Source organism: Drosophila sechellia, chromosome 2R (genome assembly GCF_004382195.2).
Source record: "Drosophila sechellia strain sech25 chromosome 2R, ASM438219v1, whole genome shotgun sequence".
Taxonomy (NCBI): Eukaryota; Metazoa; Arthropoda; class Insecta; order Diptera; family Drosophilidae; genus Drosophila; species Drosophila sechellia.
The window spans coordinates 6,169,867-6,184,125 of record NC_045950.1 but is presented as its reverse complement, the minus strand read 5'-3'; the positions used below and the strand labels follow the sequence as shown (position 1 = coordinate 6,184,125).

General features: G+C 41.9%; 5 protein-coding genes across 13 annotated transcripts in view; 3 read left to right on the top strand and 2 right to left on the bottom strand.

Moving 5' to 3' along the window:
* Positions 1 to 594: 594 nt before the first annotated feature.
* On the bottom strand, positions 595 to 1,856 carry LOC6608437 (spaetzle-processing enzyme). Its single transcript, XM_032715924.1, has 2 exons — positions 1,111 to 1,856; positions 595 to 1,069 (listed from the first exon to the last, which is right to left on the bottom strand). The coding sequence occupies exons 1-2, from the start codon at positions 1,680 to 1,682 to the stop codon at positions 595 to 597; spliced, it is 1,047 nt and encodes a 348-aa protein (XP_032571815.1). The 5' UTR covers positions 1,683 to 1,856.
* Positions 1,857 to 3,528: 1,672 nt separating this feature from the next.
* Positions 3,529 to 4,753, top strand: LOC6608436 (prenylated Rab acceptor protein 1). 2 transcript variants are annotated; one of them, XM_032716073.1, is made up of 3 exons: positions 3,529 to 3,961; positions 4,014 to 4,223; positions 4,280 to 4,753. In XM_032716073.1, exons 1-3 carry the CDS (start codon positions 3,879 to 3,881, stop codon positions 4,569 to 4,571), a joined length of 585 nt encoding a protein of 194 aa, XP_032571964.1. In that variant the 5' UTR covers positions 3,529 to 3,878; the 3' UTR covers positions 4,572 to 4,753. The 2 variants fall into 2 exon arrangements, with proteins under 2 accessions (XP_032571964.1, XP_002033170.1); XM_002033134.2 differs by having other exon boundaries at positions 3,531 to 3,961; positions 4,017 to 4,223.
* Positions 4,743 to 8,494, bottom strand: LOC6608435 (peptidyl-alpha-hydroxyglycine alpha-amidating lyase 1). Of its 2 annotated transcripts, none has more exons than XM_002033133.2 (6): positions 8,211 to 8,494; positions 7,814 to 7,991; positions 7,513 to 7,753; positions 6,551 to 7,050; positions 5,936 to 6,370; positions 4,743 to 5,398 (listed from the first exon to the last, which is right to left on the bottom strand). In XM_002033133.2, exons 1-6 carry the CDS (start codon positions 8,337 to 8,339, stop codon positions 5,229 to 5,231), a joined length of 1,653 nt encoding a protein of 550 aa, XP_002033169.2. In that variant the 5' UTR covers positions 8,340 to 8,494; the 3' UTR covers positions 4,743 to 5,228. The 2 variants fall into 2 exon arrangements, with proteins under 2 accessions (XP_002033169.2, XP_032571955.1); XM_032716064.1 differs by lacking the exon at positions 4,743 to 5,398 and adding an exon at positions 5,475 to 5,518 and having other exon boundaries at positions 8,211 to 8,493.
* A 241-nt stretch (positions 8,495 to 8,735) lies between these two features.
* Positions 8,736 to 9,335, top strand: LOC6608434. Its single transcript, XM_002033132.2, has 2 exons — positions 8,736 to 9,063; positions 9,120 to 9,335. The coding sequence occupies exons 1-2, from the start codon at positions 8,832 to 8,834 to the stop codon at positions 9,284 to 9,286; spliced, it is 399 nt and encodes a 132-aa protein (XP_002033168.1). The 5' UTR covers positions 8,736 to 8,831; the 3' UTR covers positions 9,287 to 9,335.
* A 159-nt stretch (positions 9,336 to 9,494) lies between these two features.
* The window catches only part of LOC6608433 (myocyte-specific enhancer factor 2), a 42,742-nt gene continuing 37,977 nt past the window's right edge, over positions 9,495 to 14,259 (top strand). For 5 of the 7 annotated variants that reach the window (XM_032716067.1, XM_032716071.1, XM_032716069.1 and 2 more), the window contains exon 1: positions 9,495 to 10,209. The gene's annotated coding sequence lies outside the window, so the exon portion shown is untranslated. The remainder of the gene's footprint in view (positions 10,210 to 14,259) is intronic. The other 2 variants (XM_032716072.1, XM_032716070.1) reach the window with 1 other exon arrangement.

Below are 14,259 nucleotides of genomic sequence, written 5' to 3'. Positions count from 1 at the left end.
TGATAGGAAATCTTCAAATCTTTAAAGATTTAAGTTAGCCAACAGTTTTTTCGGAAAAATGCATGATAAATTCTTTAAATTAATTGCAAAAATATGTCAAGCCAACCAAAAAAAACCAATATGCCACACAAATTTATCAACTTTGATAGGAAATCTTCAAATCTTTAGAGATTTAAGTTAAAAGTTTTTTCAGAAAAATTCATAATAAATCTCCCTCGTCGTGGGGTTCTAAAACTCTTAGTCATAGAGTTATATGGAAATTTTATTCGACTCGATAAATTATAATGTAGAGAGTATATATGTACAAACATATGCATATTCTTGATAAGAAGAACTTGCTGTGTCGATATATACATACCTCCATATTCCTCGAACTCTCCAATAGCTGACTAAGAGTATCCTTCAGTCTAGGAATTCTTTCGATTTAGAGTCTAAGTCAACCTTAATGGAGTTAGAGTTGGTCTAAGTAAGATCTGGAGTTGTTTTAAAGATAAGTGTATACTTTCGTTACTTAAGTGTTTAGGTGTTGTTTTGTTAACAAAGAACAAATTCCATTTCTACATGCATAAAAAGTTTCAATTTAATATCGTTAAATTAAATTAGTATTTTTACCGATTTGTACTTAATTTTAAGTTCATCTTCAGCGATCTTATTAATTTCCTTCTTTATCCACTCATAATATGAGGATGTTTTCGTGTAAACCGCTGGCCCACATCCGTAACAGGAGGGGCCCCCTCCGTAGGAGGTTATGCCGGCTAAGTAATAAAATTGACCATCATCCCTGCCCACCGATGCCATCAGCGGGCTACCGGAATCGCCCAGTCCGGTGTCGGTGCCATCCCGTCCCATGGCACATATATGGATGTCCTTATCGACTCGTAGTGTGGGATACCGATTCAAGCACTCATCCGGACTCATTCCACTGATAGTGCCGTGCAACAGTACGGGGCTGTAGTGCTGCTGGCCAGAATCGCCCCAGCCGGCAATTTGAAAAGGTTGGTTTTCGAAGGAGGAATTTGACAATTCAATGCCAGGCCAAATGCAAATGGGTCTGATCTGAAGGGTGTATCTGAAAGAGAGACCACCGATTGGAAAAGGTAAGGTACTTACTTCACCCGACTCTTTAGACGCAACAGAGCAATGTCGTTGTAGTGCCTTTCATTTCTCTTGTAGTACTGCTCGTGCGGGACCCTTTGATCCACATCGATGTCCACGTAAGTTGGAGCGCATTTTTTGTCTCCATTCGGCAGTCGGGTGCAGTCGGGATCGTTATCGGTGTCATGCTCGCCCAGGCGCACACTGGCCACATAGAAGTCTTTCACGAACAAACAATGGGCTGCCGTCAGCACATAGCGACTGGCGATCAAGGAGCCCGCACACATGGGAGACAGCTCACGGCGCTCTGCTGAGTAGGCATTGTAACCCAGCAGGACTGTCCAGGGAAACTGGTTGAGCTGTGCCTCCTTGCCAGCTACGATATATAACGACGGGGGACTCTCTCCGCAGACACTGCTATTTGGTAGTTTAACCCCAGCAACCATTGGGCAGCAGGTGAAAACCATGTGCACTAGCTCATGGGCAAAATTATCAATGTTGCATAGTTTGTTTCGGAACTTTGATTGCTCATGGTTTGTCATATTCCGGCGATTTAGAAGCTTCATAAGAGGTTCACATTTGCTCATTGGGATGCAAATCTCGTCTAGTGGGCAAATACTAAATTTTGCTAAGGGCGGTAAAAAGAATTTATTAGTTAATGAAGCTCAAAATGGCCGAATTTAGCATTTGTTGCACTGTATGAAATCCTATTAAAGGTAGCATTTTCCTGGTACGACCATAAATGTGTGCATCGAAATCAACCCAATGGAGTTCTAATTTTGTAATTAAAAGGTATTAATTATTGTTGAAATTAAAAAAGAAATCCATGAGCTGCCAAAGGATGTATTAAACACTGGCACTGATCCGATGAAATTGTAAATATCCTTGCTACTATTTACCAAATTCTAAAGAATTCACCAAGGAAATCGCTTGAGGCAAAAGCGTCAAATAAATATAATAAATAAATAAATAAATTTGGATCGAGACCATCTTGTAATGCCGGAGCCTAACCGAAGACTGAATTCAAAAGCCAGTTGGTCTTAAAAGTTCAAGCTTATCTCGATTGCTAAAATGATTCACTCTATGGCCACTATGAATCCCACTCGGTATAAGATATGGACCGCGTAAACTTTGCTCCGGTTAATTATTGTATAATTGCCTTGTCTGTCCGTCCGTATGAATGTCGAGATCTCGGATACTTTAATAGGAAGAAAGCATGTAAGTTTTCTTTAAAACCGTACCACGCCCCTATTACGCCCAAAACTTCTTAAACGCTTACATGCTAAACGTTTTCTGGATGACAGGAAACGTTCAAATCCTACTACCTTTAAACATATCAAAACTGTAGTAATAGTATCTTGATTGGAGCTATCTCCTTGCTACACGTCAAAATATTCTAATTCTCCATCTCTATCTGTTTCAGTTCCAAATTCTGTGTAACAGGTATCTAATAGTCGCAACACTTTACCATATTAATAGGAATTTGAATAGGAATAGGAATATTAATAGGAAATATCGTTGATCAAAATGATGATAATCAATTCCCATTTCCGTAAACAAATATCATTCATTCTGAACATTTCACTTTATGTCAAGAAACAATTTCTTTAAGTTAAAATCAAAAATCTGATTCATACCGAATCTGCGAAAAAATACTTATCAATAGTGTCACACAAACAATATTTTATGACGTTAAAAAAAATACATATGTATCTGTAAACATGCGTAAAACAAACGTTTCAATGGATAATGGTATTGCCAATGAAAAGTCTCTTAACTTCTAAAACTCTTTGTTAGTAAATGTAAATAGAAATGTACAATTTTACCTGAATATGTATACAATATACAGGAAATACAGGATATTTATAAGACACAAGAATTTTTTAAAAATAAATTGCATCTATCAGCATAAATTTCTAATCTGGCTACTTCGATTCGCAAGGCTATATCTCGAATTTTATGTAAAAGTGAGCAATTATTTCTATGACTGAGACCTGAGAAAAAGTTAAGGGGTACGGGCATCGATCGGAGTCTTATGTTGTGTTATCCGTCAAATAAATTGTTTAAAAAATATTTAAAATTTCAGCACGATTCTTACCCGTTACTCATACAACAATGCAGACTTTTAAAAAGTACCGCCTACTTATATAAAACGAAATCAAAAGAACCAGGCAGGTAAATTCTCTTATCAAATATCTTATGGTCGAAAACGCTTCCTTCTACCTGTTGCGTATTTTAAACGAAATAGTATAACCATTTACTCCACGAGTAACAGGTATAAAAATATAAATGTTATGTGTAAAAATATTTCTAACAAAATAATTTATATTTAAACCCTGGGAGAAAAAGTTTTGGAATGAATGTTTGATTGCATTTAGCGTGTTGGATTTGTTGATTTCAGTTGATTTCGAGAATTTGCGCACTCGCAACTCTGGTCACACCGCATGTCACGACAACGGCAATCCTAGAACTATCTGCCACATCAGATTTTTCAAACTTTGTATACTGTTTCTCAAAAGAAAACGATGTCATAGCAAATTAAGAGTAAATCGTAAAATCAACATCGAAAGTGTTGCCGCCTCCATGTAGAAGTGACCCCGCTAAAGTCCTCGTCGCTTTACAAACGCCGCAGCATCCTCAAGACAGTTCTCGGGCCAAGTGGGCCTACTGCAAAGATACACATAACACTTGTGGAACGCCCACACTTGCCGAAAGAAGAATCGTATATTGCAGCGAAGACGTGTCTCTAAGATAAGCGTTAGGACGAGGTTGGGAAACACAAAATGGCTCAAACTGGCGGGAACTTATCCGGCAACATGCAGCCGCCACCGCCCTCCGGAGGCAGGTTCTCCGTGGACATGCAAAGGTGAGTAAAACGAAACAAAGAGCGAATAGGAACTAATTACTCTTGAACACAGCAGCCTGCCCTCGCTATCCAACCTGCCATCACCGCTGCAGGTCTTCCAAATGGTCCGGAACTCCCTGCGACCCTGGGTAGTCTTCTTCAACATCAACAATTTCAAAACGGCCGTCAGCATGCAGCGGCTAAATAGCCGGGTTATTCGGAATCTCTCCTACTTTCAGGCCAACTACGTTTTCATCTTTTTTGTACTGATGATATACTGCCTGTGAGTGATTCTAAAAACCTTATTGTACCACCCCATTTAATAGTTATAATCTCCAGCATCACAGCTCCCTGCATTCTGCTGGTCATCCTGGCTTCCGCTTTTGGCTGTCATAAGCTGCGCGTGCGCAACAGCAACATCACCATCGTGGGACAACAACTTACGCCCAGCCAGCAGATCATCGCACTCAATCTGGCGACGGCACCAGTGCTATTCCTGGTGGGCGCGGGTGCGGTTTTGTTTTGGACGCTGGGTGCTTCATGCTTCGTGATCGCCATGCATGCTATATTCTACAACATCGATGCTATTGTAACGGAGGAGAATGAGGGTTTCCTCGCCCAGGTTGTCTGACCGCCAGCCAGAAACTAAACACTAGGTCCTTTGGGATCGTGGCAACCGGGGACGAGGAAAGGGGCTAAAAGTATTCGCCACCATGGGGCCTTAGAAGTCGACACAATATGTTGTACGCCTATAACGAAATCTAGTTAAGCCGCAGACTTTAAATAATCGAAATACACACTATGACATATTTATACGACTATATTCCTTTTGCCAAATTAATAGCAGTATATAAAAGGCGCATTCGCGGAGAACTTCGATTTGATTCGAAAAAAATTAAATTAAAAGGATGTGGTCAAGTCACTAGACTAGTGGCACCTACAATATCTCAGATATTTTCGAGCTGTTTGAGCATACATTTTAAAAATTTATTCTTTTAAATAAAGAATTCGACCAAGTAATAAATAACCGAAAAATAGTCGCATAGTCGGTTCTTTAAAAGAAGTTTCCATAAATAAGCTGTTAAAATACATTGAACAAACGGCTCAATAAATCAACTTAAAATACACCCCGATCGGAATTCTCTGCGATATGCACCACAAGGAAGGTAAATAAAGTCACCTAAAGTACACACATATAGCTCGCGTAAAACTAGGTCGGTATTTCAATGAGGTACAGGTAGTTAGAACTAGGAATGCTTTGTTAGCTGCGTAAGTCTTGGTCCTTCGCCTAGGCGTACTGGGCACTCGCCAGTGTCTTCGTCTCCTGCTCCTCGTCGCTGGCCTGCTGGTCCAGCTTCTCGAATCCGTTGCGATCCCGATCGAGAAGTCCGCCCAGCTTGAAGCCATCGCTTTTCTCCCACGCGTGGCGACGACTGCGGGCTCCGAAAGGCAGGCAACCTGTGGAATATGTTGGTTTAACTGATTAACTAAACAAATACCATTGGATTTATATGAGCAACAACACTGCCAATCCCATTCCCTTCTTAGTTCATGCATAGATCTGCGATCTGGCGTGCACTGAAACAAACCGAAAACGAAAACAGAATACACTTAAGGATAAACGTAAATTTTGTTTGTATGCTTATGTATTTTGTATAAAAATTTGTATATAATTTGAAACACTAAATGCGGTATAAATTTTAATTACAATAAAGTTGAACGAAAAGTAAGCCAACAAATACAGAACACACAAAGTAGACATGCTGTGTAATTAACGACACCAAAAAAGCGTGAATAGGGAGATTCAATCGTGGAAATACATGTAATCAGATTCGAGCTTATAAGTACAGGACACTAAATCAGTTAAGTGTGACAGCACAACACAGGACATTGAGTGAGGAGTTAGCACTGCCGATCAGCCAAGACTCTGGGTGGAAGCAGTCAGCTTTCGGTACACCAGGTCGCTGGGCGTAGCGTAGCTGTTCGCTTGGTTACCTCGTTTCCTTCGCCGCGCGAAGATCAAAGCCAACGCAAAGGTAGAGCCGGCGAAAAGGAGCATGAGCGAAGCCACTAGGATGGCCTTGCCGCTCGGGTGGTGCACAGCCACTGCGGGAACCTGATCCCCTCCCACAGCTTGGCTAATAGCGCCGTCCCTAGAGTCCTTGCTAGCCGACAAGGACATTGGTTTGGCCAGCGATCGGTGCACGAACTTGTGGATACGCATTGGATTCAGCTCGGCCACGTAGATCTCATTGCCGTCGGCTGTAACGGCCACGTCGTGCGGGTTCTGGAACTGGAGGTTATTGGGGCCGAACTTAGACACCAGTTGCTTGCTGCGCATGCTTAGCACGAAGCCGTGAACCTCGTTGTAGTGCTCAGGATGGATGCCTAATTCGGCGGTTGGTCCGTTGACAATGACCAGCTGCCCACCTGTAGCGGAAAATGGATACATTTAGGGGTAAGATTTGTACAAAAGATGCTCTGTTATGGTAATGTGAATGATGATGAAATCTATAGAAGCCCGCAACATTTTAAAGAGACGCTAAACCGTCGAAAGGTTCTTATGACACCTCATGAACACCGATACCAGAAGAAGATTTATCCACTCACCCGCTGCCGGGGTGTAAGCCATGCTGAAGAGGCGGTCCCCTATCAGCTGGTTGTGGTACTGTGAGTGAAAGGTGCCATTGCTCGAGAGGAAGCACTGTACGCGCCCATTCTCCCTATCAGCTGCGCAGAGTAGCTGCAACTCTGGGACGAGAGTCAGAGCGTGGGGAATCGCGAAGAAGTTCTGGGGCGCCACGTCGTAGGATATGCCAGAGAAGGTGTTCTGTCCCCAGAAGAGGATCAGTTCGCCTGTTCGTGAGTACTTAAGGATGCGAGCATTGCAGTATCCATCCGCCACGAAGAAGTCGCCATTATCCAACACCGCCACCGAGGTGGGCTTGCAAAATTTGCGTCCTGAACCGGGCTGGAAGGCATCGCCCAGAGTCAACGCTGGTTTTCCATCGCCTCCACGAGGCGGGAATTTGAAAACCTGGTGCATGGCGACGTCTGTTAACCAAACGTTGTCTTCGGGGTCCACGGTCAGGCCATGGGGCATGTAAAAACTGTGGGTGATATGGGATTTAATTAGGAAGGGCATACATATACACTGCTATTCTAGTGCTTACTTAACTTTAGATACGCCTTCAGATTATCACAGCCGAAATAAAATCTTACAAAATACTTTTGACTATGTGTTAAAACTTTTGAACTTACAAATGCAAAATGCCTTTACTACCGATTAAATTTAACTTCACCAGATAATTAAACGCGAAACACAAAACAGCGCGACAATAAATGAGTACTGAGAATAATAGAGAATAATAAAGTCGAGGATATCGACCATCAGTTACTCGATACGGACATGGATATATCGACTCGGAAGAAATGCTTTTGTTTACCTGTGCCTAGATTGATTTCAACAAATACACTACACACATTACTATCCTGCAAACTAGTATTTGAAGTTAAGTAAACACTGGATAGAGCTACCTAAAGTACTAAACAAGGGAGTTACACTTTCTTACAAGTTCTTGCCCCAGTCGTATTGCACTTTGCCTGTTGCGGGCTCCAGTGCCAGGACGGTGCTCTCCCTGATGGGCCCGCGGTACTTCTCCTGGTACTGGTTCCTGTTATCGAATGTGGTCTGTCCCCAGACGCGGTCCACGCGATGAAAGATTACCACGTTGCCGGCCTTGTCGAAACTTACAGCTGTCACTGCACCCAGTTTCACATTGTTTGCCGGCCAGGCGTTCTCGTAAACGTAAGCTGGGGATCGAGTTTAGTGTGAATTACACGGCGTGCAATTGTAAAAATATGCCAACTCACTGTTGTTTAGCTTGGCCAGCTCAGTCTTGACGTCGGGAATAGTTTGCTTCGGCGGCTGTGGCCAGTTGAGCTGCGTGGTTCCCGATCCTGCTCCGGATCCCTTGAGTATCTGGTGCAGGCGTTCGTTGTTGTTATTATTGCTGTCCACATTATGCAGATAACGCGATGGACTTTGAGTCTGAAATGGGGGATTGAGATTAAGATTAGGCTCCAGGTGAAGCAAAATAATTGCCACGGAGCAACGGAACCCACGCAGACATGCGAAGTACACACTACTGCAAAATCAATATGCTAAACATATGTGCGCGCACTGCAAACATATGTTTCCTTGGGTCAAGCAGCGACTTGGGTCTCGTAAACTCTTCAACCTGGTAATGCTTTATGTATGGGGATTTACCTGCGACACTGCTGGTCGAATGCAGAGTAGGAGGTGGAGAAGCAGGCAACAGATTGCCAAGGACTTGCTGCCCAGGCACTTGGCGCTGTCGGTGGATTTCATTGCTTTGGAGTCCCTTCGAATGTACATATATAACTGCCCGAATGCTGGCGGAGATCCAGTCCGGCGTAGTTGTGCTCGTAAACAAACGTCTCGTCTTGTTTTGGAACTACAAATCTACTTATGACGCGGCCATCTTTGGTTGCGATTGAGATGTGATGTGTTCAGCGGCGCAGGTAGAATGTGTTTGCAGGGGATCAATGTTATGCAGTTACACTGTGTTATAATGTGACCATATTTGGTCACAAGCACTCTATGCACATTTTGAATGAATAAATTATCAATATGTCAAAAACATATTAAATTGAAATGCAAGCGGCGGTTTCGTACAATAGGACGAATATGGTTAACAGTTTAATGTTTTCTCATATAGTTAGTATGTTAAACGAATCCCGATTATATGCTACGTCCCTGATCGAACAGCTGTTGAAGAGGCGTTAGTACGTTTTCGGGTCTCACTTCGACACTTTTGTTTACTTCCGTGTTTTGCACATATCTGTTTGAAAAAATATTATTGTCAAAATGTCGCAAACAGATCTGAACAAAAGCATTGAGATAATAACCAAGACCGAGGAGTTGGCCGACAAAATTCTGGTCAACAAGCAGGAACTGACGGTGATGGATAAACGCCGCCAGGAAAACCGGCAGGCAATGCGGCTGATGGAAAAGTCGGAGGACAAGAAAGTTTGGATCACTATTGGCAGTATGCTAGTCAAAATGGAGCGGGAAAAGGCATTGGAACTGCTCAAAAAAGGTGGGTAACTGCTCGGCCATGCCATAGATGCGATTATTAACTATAATTTCCGACAGATCAACAGCAAATAGAGCAGCAAATCAATCTGATTTACTCAGATCAGAAAGTTCTGGTTAACAAACATCGCGATTTGGAGTTCAAATCGCCCTTCTCGGGAACACATCTTAAGCCCTTAGAAAAGAAGGAGTTCGACACTCTTAAAGCACATCTCCCATTACTGTGAAAATCGTTATTTAAGTAAATTTTAGTGACCTAAACCTTGTTGAATGCAACATATGTTGTTTATTTTCTATGATTTTAATTTTTTAAGCTGGCGCCAGGAAAGTATCGCCTAGAAACCACAATCGATACATCGCCAAACTGCCATCGCCAGGTGTGACCGTGCTTCTCGCCGAGTGTGACCCATCCGCTCAAAGCTCCCGCAGCACATTTGTTGTAGCGCTCCGCAGTTGTTGACTTGTTTCGTCGTAGGCTCCGATTGGACCGATCTGATCAGATTTTGAATCGATCGCATTGATTTCGAAACGCAGACTCTTAATCGGGAACTAGCCGAATGCACAAGATCAGATCGAAAACACGCTGACAATTTAATTATATACCCTAAAACCTGCAAAAACGTGCGCTCTTACGTCGGCCGTGCGAGTGTGTGTGTGTGTGTGGTGAGCTCTTCTCTCTACCGCCCCCACCCCCTTCGCCCACGTTTCGCTCAGCGCGCAAAAGTAAATTTTAGTGCAAATAAATTGCTTTGCTTATCTCGAAGCGCGCGCTCGCATGATGAACGCAGCTCTGTGCGTGAGTGTGTTTGTGGGGAGTGAGTGTGCGAGTGTTGTTAATTAATTTACAAAAGTCGCTCCTGTTTGGCGAACAACAGAGAACAACAATAACACCAGAAGAGGCAGCGAGAAGTGCGAAAACGAAAGAAAAACAACAACGGACCTGCTAACGGCAGTTGCATGTGGGCCACTTCGCCCACCCAACCCCCACCCTATCCCTCGCTGGCGGAAAACGAAAGTTCTTTTACATGTAACACAGCAAGACTCTCAGAAAGGAGAAGGAGAGAGCGCAGAGCCCTACGCAGAGCGTGAGCGAAACAGAAGCGAGAGCACCAATGCAGGAGAGCGACATTTGGCCTTGAACTTGCGGACGGTAAGTTGAGTTTAGTCTTTCTGTTTCTGTCACTCCTTCCACCACTTCGATTGCACTTCTTGTAACGTTGGGTCCAAAAGTCGATTGCACTTTCAGTGGCCAACTGAAGTCGGCTAGAAAGCGCATCCGATATCTATTCTCATATATATATCCTATTAAATCATGATCAATTTGAAGTGTTTGACCTAACACTTACATTAACCAGAGAATATTTAATCCATGTCATGAAAACCGGATTACAATGTTCTACGAATATGTTCTCAATTCATTTGATACACTCAGTTTGAAGTTATAGAAGGTCAATTGTATTTATTTGACCCTTCCATTTGATTTGATATAGAGCTTAAACTCAAATTCCCAACTTAATAGCTTTGTTTTGCATATCAGATCGGCTTAACCACATGCAGCATAGAATTAAGTGGCTGTTCCTCTCAACTTTCCTCCTATTTTTCCTCTCGCAATGAAGCGACAATTGAATAGAGGCTCAAGAAAAAAAATCAAGAGGCGGACATTGCCTCCCCCACTTACACTGCGCAAAACGACATCAATTATTACCTCACATATTTGCATTGTAGTCGTGCGGGTGAGAAAAACCCAACGAAATGTTGTTACAAAATCACTGCTCGGGTATCTGGGTTTTTTTTCGATAATTTATTGTAATTGTTTTATTTGCATGCTAAATGTTTAATGCAAAGTTTCCACAATGTCTGGAAAACTTTTGGTACGATGTTTAAATGTCATACGAAGAAAACCATTATTAAGTAACAACTGAAATACTTGATAAATTTGTTTACTTGAGTGACATAAATCTTTTATTTTCACAAACATATTTCTGATTAGCTGAAAAATGTCAAGTATTTTAGAACATAAAGAACGAAATGCGAGCAAGATTTGCGAGCAAGATTTGTTCTATTGATATTCCTTTCGATATCTTGATTTCACGAGATACTACATCAAATAGGTTCTGACATGAGTTCAGTCATCAAATCCTTAAATTTTTGAGACTTTGCGTAAACCATCAAAGTTATTCACAATATTTCTTCGCTGTTCGCGCATGCAAACATCGAGCTAAACATTATTAAGCTATTGTCATTTCATATGCCGTAATATAATTGTTCAATAAGCTTACAAGCAACGGCAGAACAAACCAAAAGCAAATAAATAAAACAAGTTTTCAAAGTACACGAAAAATTCAGAATGTCTGTTGCCGTCGTCAACTTCTAATACTCCATGTGTGTATGTATTTTATGTACCCATGTATTTGAGCTTTAATATAATTTGTAAAAATATGCGAATTAATGTTGCGATGGAAAGAAACAAGTTTCTACCGATTTGTTAGAATTTGTTTGTGATTAGGAAGTGTGCGATTGACTCAGTCAAATGGAACGCAGCAAGTGGCAGGAAAATGCACGTGTTATTGGCCAAATGATAAGGCCAAATTGTAAAACTGGCAACAATGTACGCAAATTTTCGAGTTAAGGATCTGCCAACTCTGTCTTGCAAGTCGTTGAGGAATTTTCGTTTCGCTTTTGTAAAATATTGCCGGCCAGGCCTGATTAATTATGGCTTGTCCGCTGTAGTAGTCGTTCAAAATGCTCAACTAGGCGTCGTCTATATAGATATCGTGTGTGTTTGTGTGCATGTAATGGCGCTAGTGTGTGTGTGTGAGAGCATTTAATGGGTGTGTGTGCGAGGCGTCCAGTTGAGTCCGGTTTCGTTTCGTTTGGCAGTTGCAAGTGCAGCACGGCGCTTAAGTTACTCTATAGCAAAAGGTCTTACGGTTGCAAAGCATGAGATGATGTTGCATTTAAAATCCTAACAATTTTTTTTCTGCCTTCTGATAGGATGTTTATAAGTATGTAGTTATGTCGCATTATCTGAACCATCATCCCAAATAATATTAGTCTAATTCAACCATTTTATAGTCTTAAAAAACATTGAAGAAATTTAAGTTTAAAATCCATCTTAAAGAATCTTAAAATATAGCATTGTGGAGCAAAATGCAAAATTCTTTCCTAATTAATGTATGATTTGTAGCAACGAGTTCATATCAATTTTAGTAGGCATTCACAATATAGAGGGTATTGCTTGCTTCGTGCATCCCAAACGAGCCTTTTTCTGGTTCCGCGTTGGTTTTCATATTGCATTTTTTAAATTTCAGGCACGTTGCAGGTACATAACTACTACAATGGTGGCAGTTGTTGTTGTTCGACTGGCTGATGTTGTTCTGCATTTTCCTTTTTTTTTTTTTTGCTATTGGCGAGTCCAGTTGCTTGCCATTTACCATAGAGGAGGTAAAAATTTTCGTTAACAAGTTTTCCAATCTCCCGCTTTCTATTCTCCGTTCGTGGCTTCGATTGTTAAATAATACCAAGTGAATATGCTTCAAATCAGACAGCTGATTTGGCAGCTGACTGTGAGGAAAGAGAGAGAGAGAGAGAGGAAAACAAACATATTTGACAGACTATCTGGCGGAATTTGTTTTTTATTGAGGGGGAGGGTGTTAAAAGGTTGCAAAAGGGGGTGGTGGGCGGCAGTTCTATCAATTTGTGCGCCGCACTTTACACATGCGTCACACACACACAATCAGGCAATTTTCGAGAAATTCAATAATAAAACGCAGAATATGATAATCAGCCTGTAAAGAGGAAAACAAACTCACCACTGACTGTTTATCAAAGAGATAGAGAGAGAGACCGCCAACGCTCTGTCACACAGACACAAAAAAATGAATTGAGTAAGGAGCTACCTAACGCCCCCCGCCACCCAACTCCCCTCACCGCTTCTATCCAGCCCACTCACAGCTGAGCCACTTGTTGATGAGAGAGCTAGGGAGATACAGCTCTCGCGCGTGGCGAAACTCACCACTTTTGGGCATCGATTGCGGTAGTCTCTCTCCCTGCCGCCCTTTTTCCACAGCGCGAGAGAGAAGGCTCTTTTTCCTGGGGTCTCTCTTTTTCTCTCTCCTGCTCTCACTGTGTAAAACTTATCAAGGTCGTTGTTGGCTTGGCGTCGCCGTTTTTTTTCTTCGCTGCTGTAAGCGGGTTTTTCTACTTGTCCGCCCTTCCCTTCGCCACCCCTTTTGCAGGTTGGCCATCATCCTCTGGAAAAAATTCTTTTGCTTTATGTTATTGGGTTTCTCCTGCTTTTTGCTGTTTCGCATGCCTTTGGCTTGTTATTCGTTATTGTGCTTGTTGTTGGCCCTCTGCTTCCCATTTGTATGCACTCGAAAAAATAGTCTTTTTAGCTCTTAACAGAAAGGCTCTTTTGATTCAAGAGCACTAATTGCAAATTTATTTTCCATTGCATATACGAATGCATATTCATTATATGTTGTATAACTTGTATACATAATGTGCCAAACGTTGAATTTGATAAGGTTTTAAATGTGTCTGTTGCCTGTTTAAGTGTCTCACCCTACGCCCCCTCAGCCCACCCCTGGTCAACGCCCACCGTGAGCCTCTCCGTTGTTGTTGTTCCCGCTGTTTAATTTACTTCGTTTACCTTGCCCGAGTCCTCGCATTGCGCGTGTCCCTGATCCTGGGTTTTCCCAACTCCTGGAGGAGCTACCTTCGCCTTCGCCCAACGCGTATTTGCTTTATGCAAACAGCATGAAATGCCAGTGGAAGTTAACTAAATTGTTTGAAATTATGCTCGCTAAAAGTTGTCAGGGGATTGCAGCAGAAGCTGCTCTTTGTTTCTCTTTCGTCACGAAGTCATTAAATGCGGCTATAAACTTGTACCATGAAAATTATTTGGGCCAGTTGTTCCTTCTAAATGCTAGGAATATCCCTTTGAATTTGAAGATAATTAGCTTGACCCGGATTAAAAGTTGTAGTTCTTACTGCAGGAGCTAAATAATTAAGTTGCTTTGGAGTAATAGATAATATGCAATTCATACTATATATGTACATAATTGTGCTGAAAGTCTTTGGAAATGTTTGTTCTCATGATTTTAATTAACTAGCAGTAAATACTTACTGTCTCTATGAGTCAAAGGTCTCCCTCCATGAAAAAAACTTATCGCGGACTACCTCAACTTCAATTATG